The following is a 19,197-nucleotide window of genomic DNA, read 5'->3' as shown; positions in this document are numbered from 1 at the left end:
GTTCCCTGTTCTCTAAAGGGGGCGGTGCTAGGGGGTGTGCATGTTATACGCCAATTATCAGAAGAGGTACTCACCAAGGCCGAAATGCTGAGAGCGGTTCACCCTTGCGACTAAGTGCAGTCCACCCCCTGGAGGTGTGACAGGGAGTGAATGCACAAAGAGGCACAGGCTACTCAGGAAACAGGTGGTTGCTGGCGTGAAGTCCTTGTCAGAGAGGAGTAGTTGTGCAGCGACCGGCAAGTGGAGTATCACCAGAGCAGGTACAAGAGAAAGTCCAGAACCAGGCTGAGGGTCAAACACACAGGTTAGAATATCCAAACACAGGCTGAGGTGTTGTGGCAGGTAGATACAAGAGAAGTCCAGGATACAGGCAATGGTTCAAGGGCAAGGAGACAAAAGATCTGATGAAAGGTCTGGACTAAACGTGAGGCATGCACATTTTTAGAAGGTTCCCAGGAATTGTTTTCAGGGGGATACCCCTTCCACTTGATTAAGTACTGGAACTGTCTTCCCTTCTTCCTACAACTTAGTATGCTTTCTACTTCAAATTCGTCTTCACCGTCCACTTGGACTGGTGGAGGAGGTGTTTCTTCTCTGCCCAGGAAAGGACTAGGAACCCTAGGTTTCAGAAGAGATGTGTGGAAAAACTGGGTGTATCTTGTACGAGTTGGGCAGGGCCAATTCAAAAGCTACAGGATTGATCATCTTTTTGATCTTGAAGGGCCCTATGAATTTTGGTCCTAATTTCCGTGCTAGAACTGGCAATCTAGGGTTAACAGCTGACAGCCACACTTCTTCACCCACCTTGAAGACTGGATTCTCCTTCCTACCTCTGTTATAATACTTGCTGTAGTCCTCTTGGGCCTTTTGCATGGCTTCCTGGATCTTCTGAAAATTCAGCTGAATGGAGCTTACACAATCTTGTACCGCAGGAACAGATGTTTCTGAAAGAGAACTCGGGAGAAATGAAGGATGAAAAACGAAATTTGACCAGAAAGGTGTTTGATTAGTGGCAGAATTATTGTACGCAAACTCAGCCTATGGTAAGAGGGAGGACCAGTCATCCTGGGAGTTGGAACAAAAGCAGCGGAGATACTGCTCCAGAGTCTGGTTCGTTCTTTCCGTCTGTCCATTACTTTGTGGGTGATATGCGGAGGAGAGGCAAATTTTCATTTCTAAAGATTTACAGAGTTCCTTCCAAAACTTAGATGTAAACTGGACCCCTCTGTCAGAGGTGACATTGACAGGAACACCATGGGGCCTAACTACTTCCTTGAAAAAAATATCAGCTGTAGCTGAAGCAGAGGGAGTGCCCACCATTGGCAGGAAGTGTGCCATCTTGGAGAGACGGTCAATGACAACCAGGATAGTGGTGAACCCTCCAGAGGGTGGTAGAGCCATGATGAAGTACATGGAAATGTCTGCCCAAGCACGTTCAGGAATGGGCAGAGGTCTTAACAAACCCCATGACTTCATATTTGGTCCTTTACTACGCTGACATGGGATACAGGAAGCCACATAGTCCTTACATTCTTGTCTCCAGCCTGGCCACCAGAAGGAACGGGATACCAATTCTACAGTCTTTAGTGTTCCAAAGTGGCCTGCCAGTTTATGGTCGTGACATGTCTTCAGAATTAAAGGTCTTGTCTCTGGTGGGACAAAGATCTTCCCCCGGGCCCAAAGAAGGTCATCTTTTTTCTGTAAAAAAGGCATTTTAGGGTCAGAAAAGTGACTGGATGCAATTTTAATCATGATTAACAGATCAGTCTGGGTGATCATACAAAAATTTTGTGGAGATAAAATGGTGCTGGCTTTGATTTCTTGGGTGGTTTCATGGAACATTCGAGACAGCGCATCTGCTTTACCGTTTTTTGAACCGGGCCTGTATGCGATGTGGAAGTTAAATCTCGAGAAGAAGAGAGCTCACCGGGCTTGTCTGGGTCTTAAAAATCATGACAGGATGGGATGCTCCCTCTAGTAGATACCTCCACTCTTCCAGAGCAAATTTAATGGCTAACAGTTCTCTATCACCAACATTGTAGTTTCTTTCTGGTGCACTTAACTTCCGGAAAGCAAAAGCTACAGAGTGCAGGAGGGCCTTGGGACCCTGCCTTTGGGAGAGAATGGCTCCAGTGGCTGTTTCAGAAGCGTCAACTTCGAGTACGAAGGGCAGAAGAGGATCAGGATGCCGTAAGATTAGCGCGGAAGAGAATAAGGTCTTCAGTTTGGTAAAGGCTTCCTGTGCTTCCGAGGACCACAGAAACCGGCTATGTTGGCGTGTGAGCTGGGTAATGGGTGCTACAATTGTTGAAAAGCCAGTGATAAATCTTCGGTAGAAGTTAGAAAATCCAATGAAACGCTGTACTCCTTTTTTATCCGTGGGGGCCGGCCATTCCTGAATCGCCTTGACTTTTTGAGGGTCCATAGCAACCCCATTGGTGGAAATGATGAACCCCAAGAACTGAACCATTGTTTTCTCAAACTCACACTTTTCCGCTTTGAGGTACAACTTGTGTTTCCTAAGAATTGCGAGGACCAGTTTAACATGGACTTGGTGCAGTTCATTAGTGGCAGAAAAGATGAGAATATCATCTAAATACACGACTAGAAAGTCATCAAGGTATTCCTGGAATATGTCATTTACCAGGTGCTGGAAGCTCGCCGGGGCGTTGCAGAGCCCAAATGGCATCACCAAATACTCATAATGCCCGAACCTGGACCTGAAGGCGGTCTTCCATTCATCGCCTGCCCGGATCCGGATGAGATTATAGGCCCCGTGAAGATCCAACTTGGAGAAGACCCTGGCGGACCGGAAGCGCTGAAACAATTCTGGGATAAGAGGGAGCGGGTACCGGTTTTTAATGGTAACTTTATTTAACTCTCTGTAGTCAATGCAAGGTCTGAGGGAGCCGTCTTTCTTTTCTACAAAGAAGATGCCGGCTCCGGCCGGTGATGAGGAATGACGAATAAACCCTTTCTCTAGGTTTTCGTTGATGTAAGCCTTAAGAGCCTTTAGTTCGGTTTCGGATAGTGGGAAGATGCGCCCAAACGGAATTTCAGAGCCTGGTAGAAGATCAATAGGGCAGTCTTAGGACCGGTGGGGTGGTAGATGGTCAACCTGTTGTTTATCAAAGACATCGCTATATTCCAGGTAGGCTGAAGGTACATGCTGAAGGCAGTCAGGTACTGGTACAACAGTGGAACAGGAGGCTGGAGCTGAAAAAAAACAGTGCTGGGAACAATATTCGGAGGAAAAGGAGACTTCCTTCTTTTTTCAATTGATGTGGGGTTCATGTGCTTGTAGCCCAAGATGATAAGGAACATAGGTGACGGGATGATGTCAAAGCGCAGGAACTCCTGGTGGCCGGAGTCCGTGGTGACAAGAATAGGATTTGTTTCTTTGGTGATAAGTCCGGAAAGGGGAAGAGACCCATCAGCCAGGTGTACCTGGAAACTTTGTTTCCTGGTTAGCAGAGGGATATGTAAATTAGCAGCCAATGCGGCATCCAAGAAGCAGCTGCATGCTCCAGAGTCAATTATGGCTGGGAGGCGGGTTACCTCTTCCGTTAGCTGTAAGGAGACAGAGAGGTTTACATAAGTCTGTGAAAAACCAGAGGATTGAAAGTTCATAATAGCTGGTGAATAGGACTTACTGGGTCTCACAGGGCAGGTGTGGAGAAAATGGCCCGACCCTCCACAGTAGAGGCACAGGTTGGCCTGACACCTGCGCAGTCTTTCTTCAGAGGAGAGTGGAGCCCGGACCAATCCCAATTGCATGGGCTCAACATCAGAGGTGTTTGAAGCTGGGAAAGCAGTACAAGGTGGGTGGATGGGCATTGGTTTAGGGAGCATCCAGCTGGGACGAGCTTGGTGGCGGTTTGGATTAAGTCCTCTAAAGTTGTCTCCATTCTGGCCAGCTCGTCTTTAAGGACTTCAGACAGCCCTTGGCGGAATTGATATTTAAGGGCCGGCTCATTCCAACCAGTGTCAGCTGACCATTTTCAAAATTTGACAGTATAGCCTTCAACAGGTCTGCGCCCTTGGAACAAATTGTGTAAAGTGGCTTCAGCTGTAGCCATGCGTTGGGGGTCATCGTAGAGTTGCCCCATACTTTCAAAGAAAGATTCTATGGTGTTTAATATTGGATTCCTTTGTTCCATCAGGCTGTGGGCCCAGGCTTGTGGTTCGTCAGATAAAAGGGAGATGACAAAGCCTACCTTTACTACCTCAGAGGAGAAAGTCCTAGGCTGCAAGGCCAAGTACAGAGAGCAAGTGAAAATCGCTCGGGTATGGGGACCCTGGGTTCAGGAGTAGCCATGACCACTGTAGGATTAGAAGCCACTTGAGAGGATGACCCACTGGTGGGTGCAGGAGCCGAAATAGGAGCTGTGGAAGGACCAGCAAGTTGTTGGAGGCGACCATCTATCTGGGTGTAGCCATCTTGCAACTTTTGCACTGCATCTTTAAGTGCTGATACTTGCTGGCAGAGGATCTCAAGGGGTGAACGTGCTCTGTCGGCCTCTGACATGGCTGGTTTGTACTATCAGAAGAGGTACTCACCGAGGCCGAAATGCCGAGAGCGGTTCACCCTTGCGACTAATCGCAGTCCACCCCCTGGTGGTGTGACAGGGAGTGAATGCACAAAGAGGCACAGGCTAACAGGTGGTTGCTGGCGTGAAGTCCTTGTCAGAGAGGAGTAGCTGTGCAGCGACCGGAAAGTGGAGTATCACCAGAGCAGGTACAAGAGAAGGTCCAGAACCAGGCTGAGGGTTAAACACACAGGTTAGAATATTAAAACACAGGCTGGATTGTTGTGGCAGGTAGATACAAGAGAAGTCCAGGATACAGGCAATGGTTCAAGGGCAAGGAGACAGTAGGCAGGTCCGGGTCACAGGTAGAGGGTCAAACACTGGAGAAGGGCGGAATCCGTTTAACAAGCCAAGGGTCTGGTTCAGGAGACAAGCAGAGTAGTCAAGGTCAATTCGGGTCAAAAGCAGGTAATCAGGCAACAATCAGGAAGCAGAGATACACAGGAATCTGAAGGCAAACCAGCAAAGATCCTATTTGCCAGAGTCCTTTTTATAGGCAGCCCAAGGGTCATGTGGGATGTGCGCTAGTGCGCATGTGCGTGCGCCGGATTGCCGGACCGCGAATGCGCATGCGCCGGAGCGCCGTTCTGCCGCGCATGTGCGCAGGAACACGGCTTTGATGCCTGGAAACACTATTTCCCTGACACCAATACTTCAATTTTAGCTGTTTCGGAGGAGACAGGAAGGGGGGCGGGACAAGCACCGTTAGATTACATAGAGTAAGAATCTCCTGTTTACTTGGCAGCCTATGTAATAGGAAGTCCCGTCTCCTGGGCCGCCATTGGACCATTGTTCTGTCCATGAAAGGAGATTCTCACTGTGTGTAATTTGTCGGCGCTCGTCCTGCCCCCCTCCCTGTCCCCTCTAGCCTGCAGATGGGCATCGATCAGGCTGCACTGATGGCAATGGTGAGGCTGCTGCATTGTTGGCAATGGTGAGGCTGCTGCATTGATGGCAATGGCGAGGCTGCAGATGGGAATTGATCAGGCTGCATTGATGGCAATGGTGAGGCTGCAGATGGGCACTGACCCTTATTTTGCTTCAAAGTTCCTTATTTAAAATTTTAGGTTTTTTCCTGAAACTTCCCACTTAAAATGAATGTGCATGTTATACGCCTGTGCCTGTTATACGCCGATAAATATGGTATATAAGTTGTATGGTCGTTGAATGCTGCCTACCTGGTCTTTGGTTGGCAGCAGTCCCATTCTTTCCTGTGGAGAATTCAGCTTTCTAGTCATTCCTATGGGAAAGCTATACTTAAAGTGATGAGTTTTGCATAGAATGTGGAAGGGTAAGAAAATCTATACATTTTTTTGCTGTCTATGCTTTCCTGGGGAGATTCGCCTTCACTATAAATAAGAGTAAAGAGTAAGGCGGAATCTTCCAATGGAAAACCTGCACTAATAACAACTGTCTTAGAGGGGATCTCCTCTTCCTTTCTGATGTGTCTCCTAAAAAAGACTGTGCTTTACATACACTTTGAGTATGGTGGACTTTAAGGGCAGAATCACACTTTCCTGTTGTGGTAACACACATAAACACAATGCACATTAAATCATGTAACATGTGCTAGCATTTGGTGGGTGGTTTGTTTGCTCCCCCAAAATGGAGCACCAGCCGCCACTGTTGGCATCCCATTCTATATGTATAAGCTCAGGGCTAGTACAAGGCAGGGACGGAAGGGGCGGATGGAAGGGGGGCGCAGGTGAAGTGCTGTCAGTGTTCTTCACAGTACACACTAGCTGGCGCCCCTCACTGTACTGTAATCATCTGTACCTTACTGCTGTAGTGTGCCAAGTGCGCTCATGCACCTGGCACAAGCCTACACAGTCCGCACCAGCTATACCTGTCAGAGCTGCCCCTTCACTCCCCCTATGAAGGCACTTTGTAGTCCCGTCAGCGTGACGTCACTTACAGCCGGAGGCGGTATAGGAGGAGAGCAGAGAGCTGCTGCCGAAGCTGCGGGGGGAGCCGCCGAGGAGGAACCAGAAGTTCAGAAAAAACGTGTGTATCGCCAGCCCTCTCCTCTCCGACCTGTCAGGTAACACATAGCCAGTAGAGGAAGTTTTATGCAGAGCTCACTTCCTCTACTGGCTTTCCTGTGTTAGCTTTGGGCACTCACTGCTGCTGCCCTCCAGCCCTTGTGCACGCTTCTGCCACCAGCACTGTAAGCCACAGCTGCAGTGACTCCAGAGGCAGCTTGTCCCCGCTTGCTGCTGCTACTGAGACATTGTAGCACAGAGCCGAGGAGCTCTGAAACTCCTCATTGGCTCTGTGTTACGGCAGGTGGAGCTCTCTGTACTCTGAATAAAAAAAAAATGCCTGCACATACCATAGAGACTGGTGGCTGTTGGAAGAGGTGAGGGATTGCCAAAGACTGAAGTTGAGCAGAGAGGACAGGAGTGCACTGTAAAGGTGTGGGGGATGGGGGAATATGTGCTGAGAGAAGAGCGGGTAGCAATTTGTGCAGAGGGAACAGTGAAGGTTAGCAGAGAGGAGATCTGGGGGGATTTGTAGAGAAAGGAGAGCTGGAGGGATGTGTGCAGAGAGGAGATCTGGGGGGATTTGTAGAGAAAGGAGAGCTGAAGGGATGTGTGCAAAGAGGAGATCTGGGGGGATTTGTAGAGAAAGGAGAGATGGAGGGATGTGTGCAGAGAGGGATCTGGGGGGATTTGTAGAGAAAGGAGACCTGGAGGGATGTGTGCAGAGAGGAGATCTGGGGGGATTTGTAGAGAAAGGAGAGCTGGAGAGATGTGTGCAGAGAGGAGATCTGGGGGGATTTGTAGATAAAGGAGAGCTGGAGGGTATGTGTGCAGAGAGGAGATCTGGGGGATTTGTACAGAAAGAAGAGCTGGAGGGATGTGTGCAGAGAGGAGATCTGGGGGGATTTGTACAGAAAGGAGAGCTGGAGGGATGAGTGCAGAGAGGAGATCTGGGGGGATTTGTAAAGAAAGGAGAGCTGGAGGGATGTGTGCAGAGAGGGATCTGGGAGGATTTGTAAAGAAAGGAGAGCTGGAGGGAATGTGTGCAGAGAGGAGATCTGGGGGGATTTGTACAGAAAGGAGAGCTGGAGGGATGTGTGCAGAGAGGAGATCTGGGGGGATTTGTAAAGAAAGGAGAGCTGGAGGGAATGTGTGCAGAGAGGAGATCTGGGGGGATTTGTACAGAAAGGAGAGCTGGAGGGATGTGTGCAGAGAGGAGATCTGGGGGGATTTGTAGAGAAAGGAGAGCTGGAGGGAAGTGTGCAGAGAGGAGATCTGGGGGGATTTGTACAGAAAGGAGAGCTGGAGGGATGTGTGCAGAGAGGAGATCTGGGGGGATTTGTAAAGAAAGGAGAGCTGGAGGGAATGTGTGCAGAGAGGAGATCTGGGGGGATTTGTAGAGAAAGGAGAGCTGCAGGGAAGTGTGCAGAGAGGAGATCTGGGGGGATTTGTATAGAAAGGAGAGCTGGAGGGTTGTGTGCAGAGAGGAGATCTTGGGGGATTTGTACAGAAAGGAGAGCTGGAGGGATGTGTGCAGAGAGCAGATCTGGGGAGATTTGTACAGAAAGGAGAGCTGGAGAGATGTGTGCAGAGAGGAGATCTGGGGGGATTTGTAAAGAAAGGAGAGCTGGAGGGATGTGTGCAGAGAGGAGATCTGGGGGGATTTGTACAGAAAGGAGAGCTGGAGGGATGTGTGCAGAGAGGAGATCTGGGAGGATTTGTAAAGAAAGGAGAGCTGGAGGGAATGTGTGCAGAAAGGAGATCTGGGGGGATTTGTACAGAAAGGAGAGCTGGAGGGATGGATGTGTACAGAGAGGAGATCTGGGGGGATTTGTACAGAAAGGAGAGCTGGAGGGATGTGTGCAGAGAGGAGATCTGGGGGGATTTGTACAGAAAGGAGAGCTGGAGGGATGGATGTGTACAGAGAGGAGATCTGGGGGGATTTGTACAGAAAGGAGAGCTGGAGGGATGTGTGCAGAGAGGAGATCTGGGGGGATTTGTACAGAAAGGAGAGCTGGAGGGATGTGTACAGAGAGGAGATCTGGGGGGATTTGTAGAGAAGGGAGAGATGGGCAAGAATACCTGCGGAAATCCCCAGAGAGTCACAGTTAGTCTGAACAGTGACAATAATTGGGGGGGACGCAGTTTGCCATCTTCGCCCTGGGCACCAAATGACCTTGTCCTGGGACTGTATAAGCTGTCCTGATCCAATGCCTGCTAACATGTGACACAACATGGGTTAACATGCGCAAGTTAACATAGTCTGGCTGAAAAAAGACCCAATCCATCTAGTTCAAGCAATAAACTTAACACAATACTCAAGAAGGAAAAAGTGTGAATGGGCTCTAGAAGGTTTAATCCATCCATGAATCCATCCTTCTGAAAGCTGTGTGTAGAGTTATTAAGTTGTCCAGTCTCTAATCCCCATCCCCAGAAGAAGCAGAGATAGTAGATACATGTTACATGAGTACAAGCAAACAACACATCCAGTACACCGTCCTAGTGACCAAACCAAGAATTCTAGTTTTAAGATCTACACTGTCAATGTTAGTGAGCAACCTTTGTGTGAAGAAAAAGATCTGACCAGAATATCTGGTTTGATTGCACTGTTTAAAGGAATGTGTGCTAAGACTATGAACAATGCAGTATGTACATATTTTAAACAAGAAGCAAGAGCACTTTAAAATAAGCTCTCACTTACCTCTGTAACTGAAAAGGTTGTGGCGAAATGTAACTTCAACATTCACCATTGGAGCACTGAATTCATGGCTCCTTGGCTGTAACTTCTCCTTGGTATCCTGCCAGCCTTATAATGTAAATAAACAGCAGGTGCTGTTAGAAACCAACTAAAACCTGACTTTAGAGTCTCTGCTAACATCCTTGAGGATGAATTACTGCACAATATATGCATCTACAGCGATAATTTAGGGGTTATTTTTAAACTATTTTAGTGCCTGTTAAAGCGGAGTTTCACTAAAAAAAAAAAAAATAGATGTCAGCAGCTGCAAATACTGCAGCTGCTGACTTTTAAAATAAGGACACTTACCTGTCCCAGGGTCCAGCGATGTCGGCACCCGAGACCGAGCCGTCCCTCGATCCTCGGGTGCTGCCGCCGCCATTCTCACTGAGGGAATCGGGAAGTGAAGCGTTGCGTCTTCACTGCCCGGTTCCCTACTGCGCATGCGCGAGTCGCTCTGCGCGTCTACACTGGTCCCCATTGTGTTGTGGGAACTGTGTATTTCCCACAACACAACAGGGGTGGGCGGGGAGTCTGCGGCTAGCTGCGGCTAGCTATACCCGGAAGTGGGTGCAGATACCTGTATTATACAGGTATCTGCACCCCCCTCCCCCCTGAAAGGTGCCAATTGTGACACCGGAGGGGGGGAGGAATCCGATGAGCGGAAGTTCCACTTTAGGGTGGAACTCCGCTTTAAATAGATGCAAAAATGTTAACAACTTGCCGACCAAGCCTTTTCCAGCACTTTTTATTTACAAGTTTAAATCAATATTTTTTGCTAGAAAATTATTTAGAAACCCCAAAGATTTTATTTTTTTTAGCAGAGACCCTAGAGAATAAAATGGCGATTGTTGCAAATTTTTATGTCACGTGTTATTTGCGAACCGGATTCGGATTTTCAAACGCAATGTTTTTGGAAAAAATACGAATGAATTAATTTTAATGCAAAATACACAATATATAAGAAATAATTTTTTGTAGAATATAAAAAATGATGTTATGCTGAGTAAATAGATACCTAACATGCCATGCTTTAAAATTGTGCATGATCGTGGAATGGCAACAAACTACGATACTTAAAAATCTCCATAGGCGACGCTTTAATTTTTTTTACAGATTACCTGTTTAGAGTTATTGCTCTCACTCTAATTGCTCCACGATACTTCACATATGTGGTGCAAACACCATTCACATATGTGTACGTGACTTACGTATGCATTTGCTTCTGCGCAAGAGCATGGAGGAATGGGGCGCTTTAATTTTTTTGTTTCTTATTTTTTTTTTTTTTTCCACTGTTCCTTTAATTTTTTTTTTTATTTTTATCACTTTTATTCCTATTAAAAGGAATGTAAGCATCCCTTGTGATAGACATAAGAAATGACAGGTCCTCTTTATGGACAGATCTGGGGTCTACAAGACCCCAAATCTATCCACTGCCTTTAAAAGCAAACGACCAAAAAAATAATTTTCTTTTGATCTTTTAATAAAAAAAAAAATTAGTTTACTTCTGCCCTAGACGGGAAGTGACATCATGATCATAGAGGTGATCAGAGACAATCTGGTCACCTCTATGGCAAAACGCGTGTACTGTCAGATCATTTCGTGGGTCCCCTGTTTAAATTGGTAAGCCTAAGACACACCGGCGAGTGGCGGGGCGGAGGGTGCAGACGGCGGACGACCTATCCCACTGCTTCTGAAAGCGATCCAGCAGTTAATTAGCCACTTGGATCGCTTTCATTAGTAAGCCAATCGCTGGCTGGAAAAAAAAATACTGGGGTTATGGCTGAGAGCCTTAAGCATATCCGCAGTAAACCACTTTGCAAAGCAACTTTACATATAACTACGTATTGCGGTTGGCAATAGTCTGGGCACTTTAAGAACTGCTAAAATGTGGGAAAGTAGACAAGAGGGCTTTGATACCTCTCAGGAAACTGGTACGAAAGCATATAAAGCCTACAAAAAATAAAGTAAATTTCTCCAACAGTTTATTGGTGATAAGCACGTGAGGCTAATGATAGCATCAGTATTATGGAAAAACAATTGACTGTTAACGGCATGAAGAGATAAGTACTTCCCTCTCTCTTAGTAGTGCTGCTGCACTAGAACACAAACTATGTATTGAACAAATGGATACATACATACGACAATAACCTTTACATTGTAAGCTCTGGTAAGCAGGACCATCTGCCCTCTGTATTAGTTGGCATTCTAATGTAAATGCTTTATATTCTAGTGTAATATTTTTGAACCCTTATGAAATAACTTGCACCTGTTACAACTTTATTATTTTGATAATTATAAATAACTAAATTAGTGCAAAAAGTTGAAAAGTCTAAAAACTAAAATAATTTGGTTTATATATTTAACACAAGATATTTTGAAAATACACATATTATTTATCTCTAATTGGTAAATTATGGTTACCCAGGCATACCCTTTATAACGTAATAACAATGATCTCATCCAACACTGTATATATCTATATCTATCTATATGTATTTTTCTTTCTATAAATCTATATCTGTGTGTTATAAAAAAACAACAATATATGTGTGTATATATATATATATATATATATATATATATATATATATATATAACCTGACTTGCATACATAATGCTGAATACATGCTATATACAGTAAACAGCAGAGGCACAGGGCACATGATATATACAGCTAAAGAGATATGTCCTTACCCCACAAGATACGCCAGAATGGACAGCTGAACAACACGGAATAAAATCCCCACCTTTTTGTTCTTGGCAATTACATATTTTTCAGTCTTATAATCAAAGAGTGACATGAACAGCCCTTTCCAAGCGACCTGCCCCATTCTGTCTGCTCACATTGCAGCAATGAAGGAGAAGAGTCAGGAAGGGAATGCAGATCTGATTCAGGCACACGCGCTCTATTCTGAAACATGAGAAACAGCTGAGACTGGTGCTACTGCTCATGGCCTATACAGTACATCTAGGACGGAGCTCAGTATGCAGTAGCTTCATGATTGGCATGTGAAGGATCACTGCCAGGGTAACCACACAGCCCATATTTTAAAAATGCATCATTTCAGCTTTATTTTTAAATATATCTTGTCACACAACTTTCTTCAGACTTTTAAATAAACCAGCTCATCCGCCTGTGAGCTTATTTAAAACCAAGATCCATTTCAGTCTGCTGGTTCAGTTTAACAGGGACATCAGTGGCATGAATCATATCCTTACTTCTTGCATCTCTTTCAAGATCCTGTAGTTAGATTTTCGCTCTTCATATGCTTTGTTTTTTTAATGAGGTTTATTGAGGAAACGAGCACCAATGCAAAAGACATTGATAAGCCTTGAGCCTAACACCTTGGTTGTTACTACAAACTCTGCAGTACATACCTGCCCTAAACAGGAAGCTTAAGTAGACTGCTGGACATTAAAAATGCAACTCCACTTTTGTTGAGAAAAAAATATTCCCCTCTGGGTGATCTATGTACATTACAGGGATTTTCTGGCTCTAACCTTCCCCCCAGCCTAACCTGGCTCTAACCTGCCCCCCAGATAAATACTTGCATCCCATGCTCATACAAGCTCCATTAGCATGCCAGTTGAAAAAGCCAAAGTGTGCCCCCATCCTAAAACTTTAGCAGCATAGATTCCTGGTTTTGTTCACCCCCCTCCCCCCCCCCCCCCCCCCCCCCGCTGAAGCCCCTAAGGTAGCTGCCTTTTCTGCTTATCACTTGGACCGGCAGCCATACTTTTTGGATGCAGTGGCTCTATATGAGGATCCTACATAGAATGTAGGCACCAGGTGATTCCTGCAAATCATAGTAAACAAATCCTAAAAATACTGCAAGCTTGTGTTAAAGTATAAATCTAAAAACATAGACTACCGCTTTAGGGTGTAATCCTGATCACCTAGGATAAATCAAAGTGAACACGGAGGAAACAAACTCTATTCACCTACAAAAATGTTTTTTTGAAAACTGCATCCAGAACCTAATGCTGCACAGCTGAATTGATAACCGTAAGCAACTGCCAAAAAGGCTTCATGAACAGGGCCGTATTAAATACTTCTATATATGTTGGATCTTTTTGCAGAAAAATTAACTATAAAAATGCTTGTTTTGGTGTGGACATATGCACTTTTATGAATGAGCTCTTAGGAATAGCCAGTGGAAGTCAGGAGAAGTTTGGAACAGAGGTCCTAGAAGGTGCAGAGATCTTGCTGTTGGAATCCCAGGAAATGTAGGAAGTTGATAGGGGATCTAACCTATTAGCATCAAATGAAGGATAAAACATCAATTACTGCTTGAACTTTCAATTCAAATCACATCCTGAGGAAGTTCTGGTCTGCAACAAAATGACTGGATGTAGCATGGCTCCTGAATTGCAAAAATATTAATGCAAGTTGGTCTGCTGGCATACACTCTTTCACCTCATCTCTTATTATCTGATTGCATTTGCTTAGAGGGATCATTGAGCGGGCTAAACTATGGGAGAGAAAAGTTACATTTTACTGTGCAACTCCATGTCCAAGAAGGTTAAGGCAGTGCTGGAAAATAATGGTGGCCACACAAAATATTGACACTTTGGGCCCAATTTGGACATTTTCACTTAGGGGTGTACTCACTTTTGTTGCCAGCGTTTTAGACATTAATGGCTGTGTGTTGAGTTATTTTGAGGGGACAGCAAATTTACACTGTTATACAAGCTGTACACTCACTACTTTACATTGTAGCAAAGAGTCATTTCTTCAGTGTTGTCACATGAAAAGATATAATAAAAAATTTACAAAAATGTGAGGGGTGTACTCACTTTTGTGAGATACTGTATATATAACTATTTTGTATGAATACGTCTGGTGAATAAATCTTCTATTTTTAGTCTGTGTTCATATTGATCCATTCTGTATCTTAAAAATATTATTGTTTAACCTCTTGACATCCGCGCTATAGCCGAATGACGGCCACAGCGAGGACCTGAATTTCCGGGAGGCCGTATGACGACTTCCCCTGTGCACGCGCCCTGCAGGGCGCACGCGGAGCGTGCTGTGATCACAGAGTCACTGAGACTCGGGTGATCACTGATCCGAGTAAGGGGCCGTTCCCGGCCCCTTACCATGTGATCAGCTGTCACCCAATGACAGCTGAACACATGATCAAAACAAAAGCTCTGTGATCGTTTCTTTTTTCTCCTCACGCTGACAGCCAATCACCGGCTCATCTGCAAGGGACATCGGTCCTGAAGAGGAAGAGGCAATTATGCCTTATCTGTGCCACCTGCCATTGCCACCTGACAGTGCCCACAGTGCCCACCAGTGCCACCTACCAATGCCCATGAGTGCCAGCTATCAATGCCCACAAGTGCCACCTATTAATGCCCACAAGTGCCACCTATCAATGCCCCCCACCAGTGGTGCCAATCAGTGCCACCTAGCAGTGCTGTCTATCAGTGTAAACAATCAGTGCCCATTATTGCCACCCATCAGTGCCCATCACTGTCACCCATCAGTGCCCATCACTGCCACCTATCGGTGCCCATCAGTGCCGCCTCATCAGCGTACATCAATGAAGGAGAAAAATTACCCGTTTTAAAATTTTATAACAAAATATAAATAAAAACATTTTTTTTTTTTAAATGTGGGCTTTTTACATTTTTTTAACAAGAAATAAAAACCGCAAAGGTGATCAAATACCACCAAAAGAAAGCTTTATTTGTGGGAAAAAATGATAAAAATTTCATTTGGGTACAGTGCTGTATGACCGCGCAATTGTCAATCAAAGTGCATCAGCGCTGAAAGCTGAAAATTGGTCTGGATAGGAGGGTGGTTAAATGCCCAGTAAGCAAGTGGTTAAAAATTACTCATTCATAATTATCTTGCAGAAAAGTTATCCTCATAAGCATGACAACCTTGTTTGTGAACTGGTGCACAGTCATGTTGGAACGGGAAGGAGCCATCCCTAAACTGTTCCCATAAAGTTGGGAGCATGAAATTGTCCAAAATGTCTTGGTATGCAGAAGCTTTAGGAGTTCCCTTCACTGGAAATAAGGGGCCAAGCCCAATCCCTGAAAACAACCCTACACCATAACCCTAACCCCCCCTTCCACCAAATGATTTGGACCAGTGCACAGAGCAAGGTCCATAAAGACATGGATGAGTGAGTTTGGGATGGAGGAACTTGACTGGCCTGACCACAACCCGATAGAACACCTTTGGTATGAATTAAAGCGGAGACTGCGAGCCAGGCCTTCTCGTCCATGTCAGTGCCTGACTTCACAAATGCTCTTCTGGAAAAATGGTCAAATATTCCCATAGACACACTCCTAAACCTTGTGGACAGCCTTCCCAAAAGAGTTGAAGCTGTTATAGCTACAAAGGTTGGGCCAGCTCAATATTGAACCCTACGGACTAAGACTGGGATGCCATTAAAGTTCATGTGCGTGTGAAGGTAGGCGTCATAATACTTATAGTGTATGTGAACCTGGCCTAAAACATTCAATGCTCTGTAATTCATGGCATTTCGTAGTGGATTAGGGTTCACGTTTTTGATAAGGAATTGGAAAAGATCACTGGAGGATCATTTATACAATATTAGATCCTAGTAAGATCTATACAGCTCCCCCAATATTCACATCACTGTGTATGCAGTCTGCAGACCCCTGATGTGAGTCTTTCGGGGAAATTATGACAACTGTCTACTTTAAAGTGATTGTAAAGGCTTGTTTTTTTTTCTTTAGAAATAACAAACATGTTATACTTGTGCAGCGGTCACATTTTTGCTCAATGATTTAATGTTATGTTATAGCTTGGTATTTTGCGCCATCTAGCGGCCAAAATATGGAATGAACTGCATCTTATTTCATTATTCAAGAAGATGACAGGAAGTGTTTTGTTTACTTTGGACATTACCTTGACCTACCCACAATGCCTATGACCTCCCATGAGCACCAAGAGAACTGAACTGCATTGTGGGAAGGCTTTAAAAGGCCCCAGAGCGGCCATCTTAGCTCTCTTGGGAACGCATGGCCAGCCTGTGAGGATCTGTGTGGAGGTCTCCGGCGATGTGCGGCCTACCCTGTGCGGAGCGGAACAGCAGCTTTGATCCTGCGTTACATCACAGCGTGCTGGAGCAGCAGTGTGATCGATCCAGAGACCCTGGAAGGAGGTAACCGAGGACTCCCGGTTGTCTGTGAAACGGAACAGCTTGAGGGTGTGGCCGCGGCGAATGAACTGAGATATTGTGGAGGCATCCATCTACCTGGACCCAGTGTGGTGAGAGGGCTGTTGCCCAAAAGTTTCCTTGATGCACTTTTACACATCTACATGTATAACACAGTGTTGCTGGGACCTGTAGCACCTGGGTATTCAAGCAGAAGATTACCCTTGTGATGGGTGTCTACGGATCAAGTTGTCGTGTGATCCATTGAGGGCTGGGAAGCCTCAGAACTTTGAGACACTGGCCATTGTCTGCCCTTGGCTGCCAGGGTCCTCAAGAAGTTCGTTAATCGTTGGGACCAACACAGACTTGGTGAAGCAGCTGTTAGCCCCTGTCACCCCCAGATGTGACCCTCTACCCTCACTGCCAGAAGAGGGGTTGGAAGTGTCTACCTCTCCCACCGTGGATGAAGAAATATCCAAAACAGGAGTGGAAGGGACCGATCTGCAAAAGGCAGAAGTGGTTGAGTGGAAAGAGAGGGCAAATGAGCCTACTGTGTCTGAACCAATGAACCAGAAGAAACGAAGAGTCGTTTACAGACCCAAGAGACCAACCTGTGATGTGTTGGAGGAGAGTTCCAAAGAAATTGTCCTCACCCCTCAAGGGTTGTCGAGAGAGCCTGACCTTCTCACCGCAGATTTGGTGAGAAGAAACCCCATCTCACCCCTTGACACACCTGTACACGCCATCAAGGTATCGGCTGTGAGTGTACAGGACAGCTCCCCATCATGTGAAAATTGGTGGGAAGCTCCCCTGTCAGTTTTGTGTAACCGCATAAAGACAAAAATGTGTAACAGAAACAAGATCTTACATCTCTTTGGGGACCAAAGAGTCCAAGCAGGGGGAGTGTGCAGCGGTCACATTTTTGCTCAATGATTTAATGTTATGTTATAGCTTCGTATTTGGCGCCATCTAGCGGCCAAAATATGGAATGAACTGCATTTTATTTCATTATTCAAGAAGATGACAGGAAGTGTTCTATTTTGTTTACTTTGGACATTAACTTGGCCTACCCACAATGCCTATGACCTCCCATGAGCACCAAGAGAACTGAACTGCATTGTGGGAAGGCTATAAAAGGCCCCAGAGTGGCCATCTTAGCTCTCTTGGGAATGCATGGCCAGCCTGTGAGGATCTGTGTGGAGGTCTCCAGCGAAGTGTGGCCTGCCCTGTGCGGAGCGGAACAGCAGCTTTGATCCTGCGTTACATCACAGCATGCTGGAGCAGCAGTGCGATCAATCCAGAGACCCTGGAAGGAGGTAACCGAGGACTCCCAGTCGTCTGTGAAACGGAACAGCATGACGGCGTGGCCGCGGCGAATGAACTGAGATATTGTGGAGGCATCCATCTACCTGGACCCAGTGTGGTGAGAGGGCTGTTGCCCAAAAGTTTCCTTGACGCACTTTTACACACCTGCATGTATAACACAGTGTTGCTGGGACCTGTAGTCCCACAGAGGAAATTCAAAGGATTAAGACTGAGTTCAAAATAGGCCTCAAGCCTGTACCTCATTACAATTCTGATACTGTGTTATTGGCACCAGAGATAGTTGCAGTGCTGCTTTAGCACAACATCAGTTCAACATTCAGTTTGCTTTGACCTGGGAGTTGTTAACCATTGGATTACAATTTACTTTACACATAGCTAGCAGAAGAAAGAAGAAAAGGACTGTCTCATAAAACGCAAAGCTTTGTGTTTCATTTCCCTTTAAGGTTACTGTAATATAAAGCAGTGGGAGCTTCCTAGGGATTGTGCTATACTTTGTTAAAATAGCATTTGCTTTCTCTACAGAAACAGAGCGTGCTGAGGGTGGGACAGTGCCCATAGTGAAGTCAGTTCACTCTGTCATTGGTCCCATCTCATAAACGCATTGCTAAGAGGTTAATTTAAACACTTTACATTTGTGTAATACCTTTGTGAATTAAATCTGTTGGCTGTCACTCTACGTTGGTTTGACAGTACAACTGCTGTAATCATTATTTTGAAGCAAATACAGTAAAACATTATTCTTGTTTAAGTATTCCTGTGTGGAGTGTTGCTTCCTTTGAATTGCTGACCAGGTGGAAGCTGGAGATTAAAGGTAAAGACAAAAAGGTATATTATATTGTATATTGTGAAATTGTCTTTAAGTTTCTACCGCACACTACATTACACCACAGCTGTGTCAAGGGGACTGAGCCAAGTAAAGGGGGTGTGATAGCAGAGTGCAGGCCCAATCAAAACCAGCAGCTCCTTCGGGGGTCAGTGCTACACTTACCTCCTCTGTGCAGTTGGTTTTGCATAGAGCAGCCCGGATCCTCCTCTTCGTGGGTCCCTCTTTGCTGTTCATGGCTCTTCCTCCTATCGAGTGACCCTCAGCCATCAGCCTGCTACAGGGGACACCCAAGCTGAGTTAGAGCTCCATGTATCCATTCGGCCTGGCCCCGCCCTCTCTCTCCCCTGATTGGCTGACTGATTTTGATTGACAGCCGCGGGAGCCAATGGCACCGCTGCTGTGTCTCAGCCAATCAGGAGGAGTCTTTGGGACAGCTAAGACACTCGTGGACATCGCTGGAGAGAGAAGGGGCTCAGGTAAGTAATTAGGGGGTGCTGGGGACACTGCCACACACAGAAGTGTTTTTATCTTAATGCAAAGAACGCATCAAGATAAGAAAACTTTCTGCCTTTACCACTCCTTTAACCTCCTC

At 45.8% G+C, this 19,197-nt stretch overlaps 1 protein-coding gene across 2 annotated transcripts in view; it reads right to left on the bottom strand.

Moving 5' to 3' along the window:
* P2RX5 (purinergic receptor P2X 5) overlaps positions 1-12,266 on the bottom strand; it is a 124,785-nt gene extending 112,519 nt beyond the window's left edge. Inside the window, exon 1 of one of the 2 annotated variants that reach the window (XM_073616905.1) lies at positions 12,006-12,266. In XM_073616905.1, the coding sequence (XP_073473006.1) occupies positions 12,006-12,142 (137 nt within the window). In that variant the 5' untranslated portion in view covers positions 12,143-12,266. The remainder of the gene's footprint in view (positions 1-12,005) is intronic. The other variant, XM_073616902.1, reaches the window with a different exon arrangement.
* Between the last annotated feature and the right edge of the window lie 6,931 nt (positions 12,267-19,197).

Source organism: Aquarana catesbeiana, linkage group LG02 (assembly GCF_042186555.1).
Source record: "Aquarana catesbeiana isolate 2022-GZ linkage group LG02, ASM4218655v1, whole genome shotgun sequence".
Lineage (NCBI taxonomy): Eukaryota > Metazoa > Chordata > Amphibia > Anura > Ranidae > Aquarana > Aquarana catesbeiana.
Note: the sequence above shows the minus strand (reverse complement) of the source record. Positions and strands in the feature narration are given on the sequence as shown.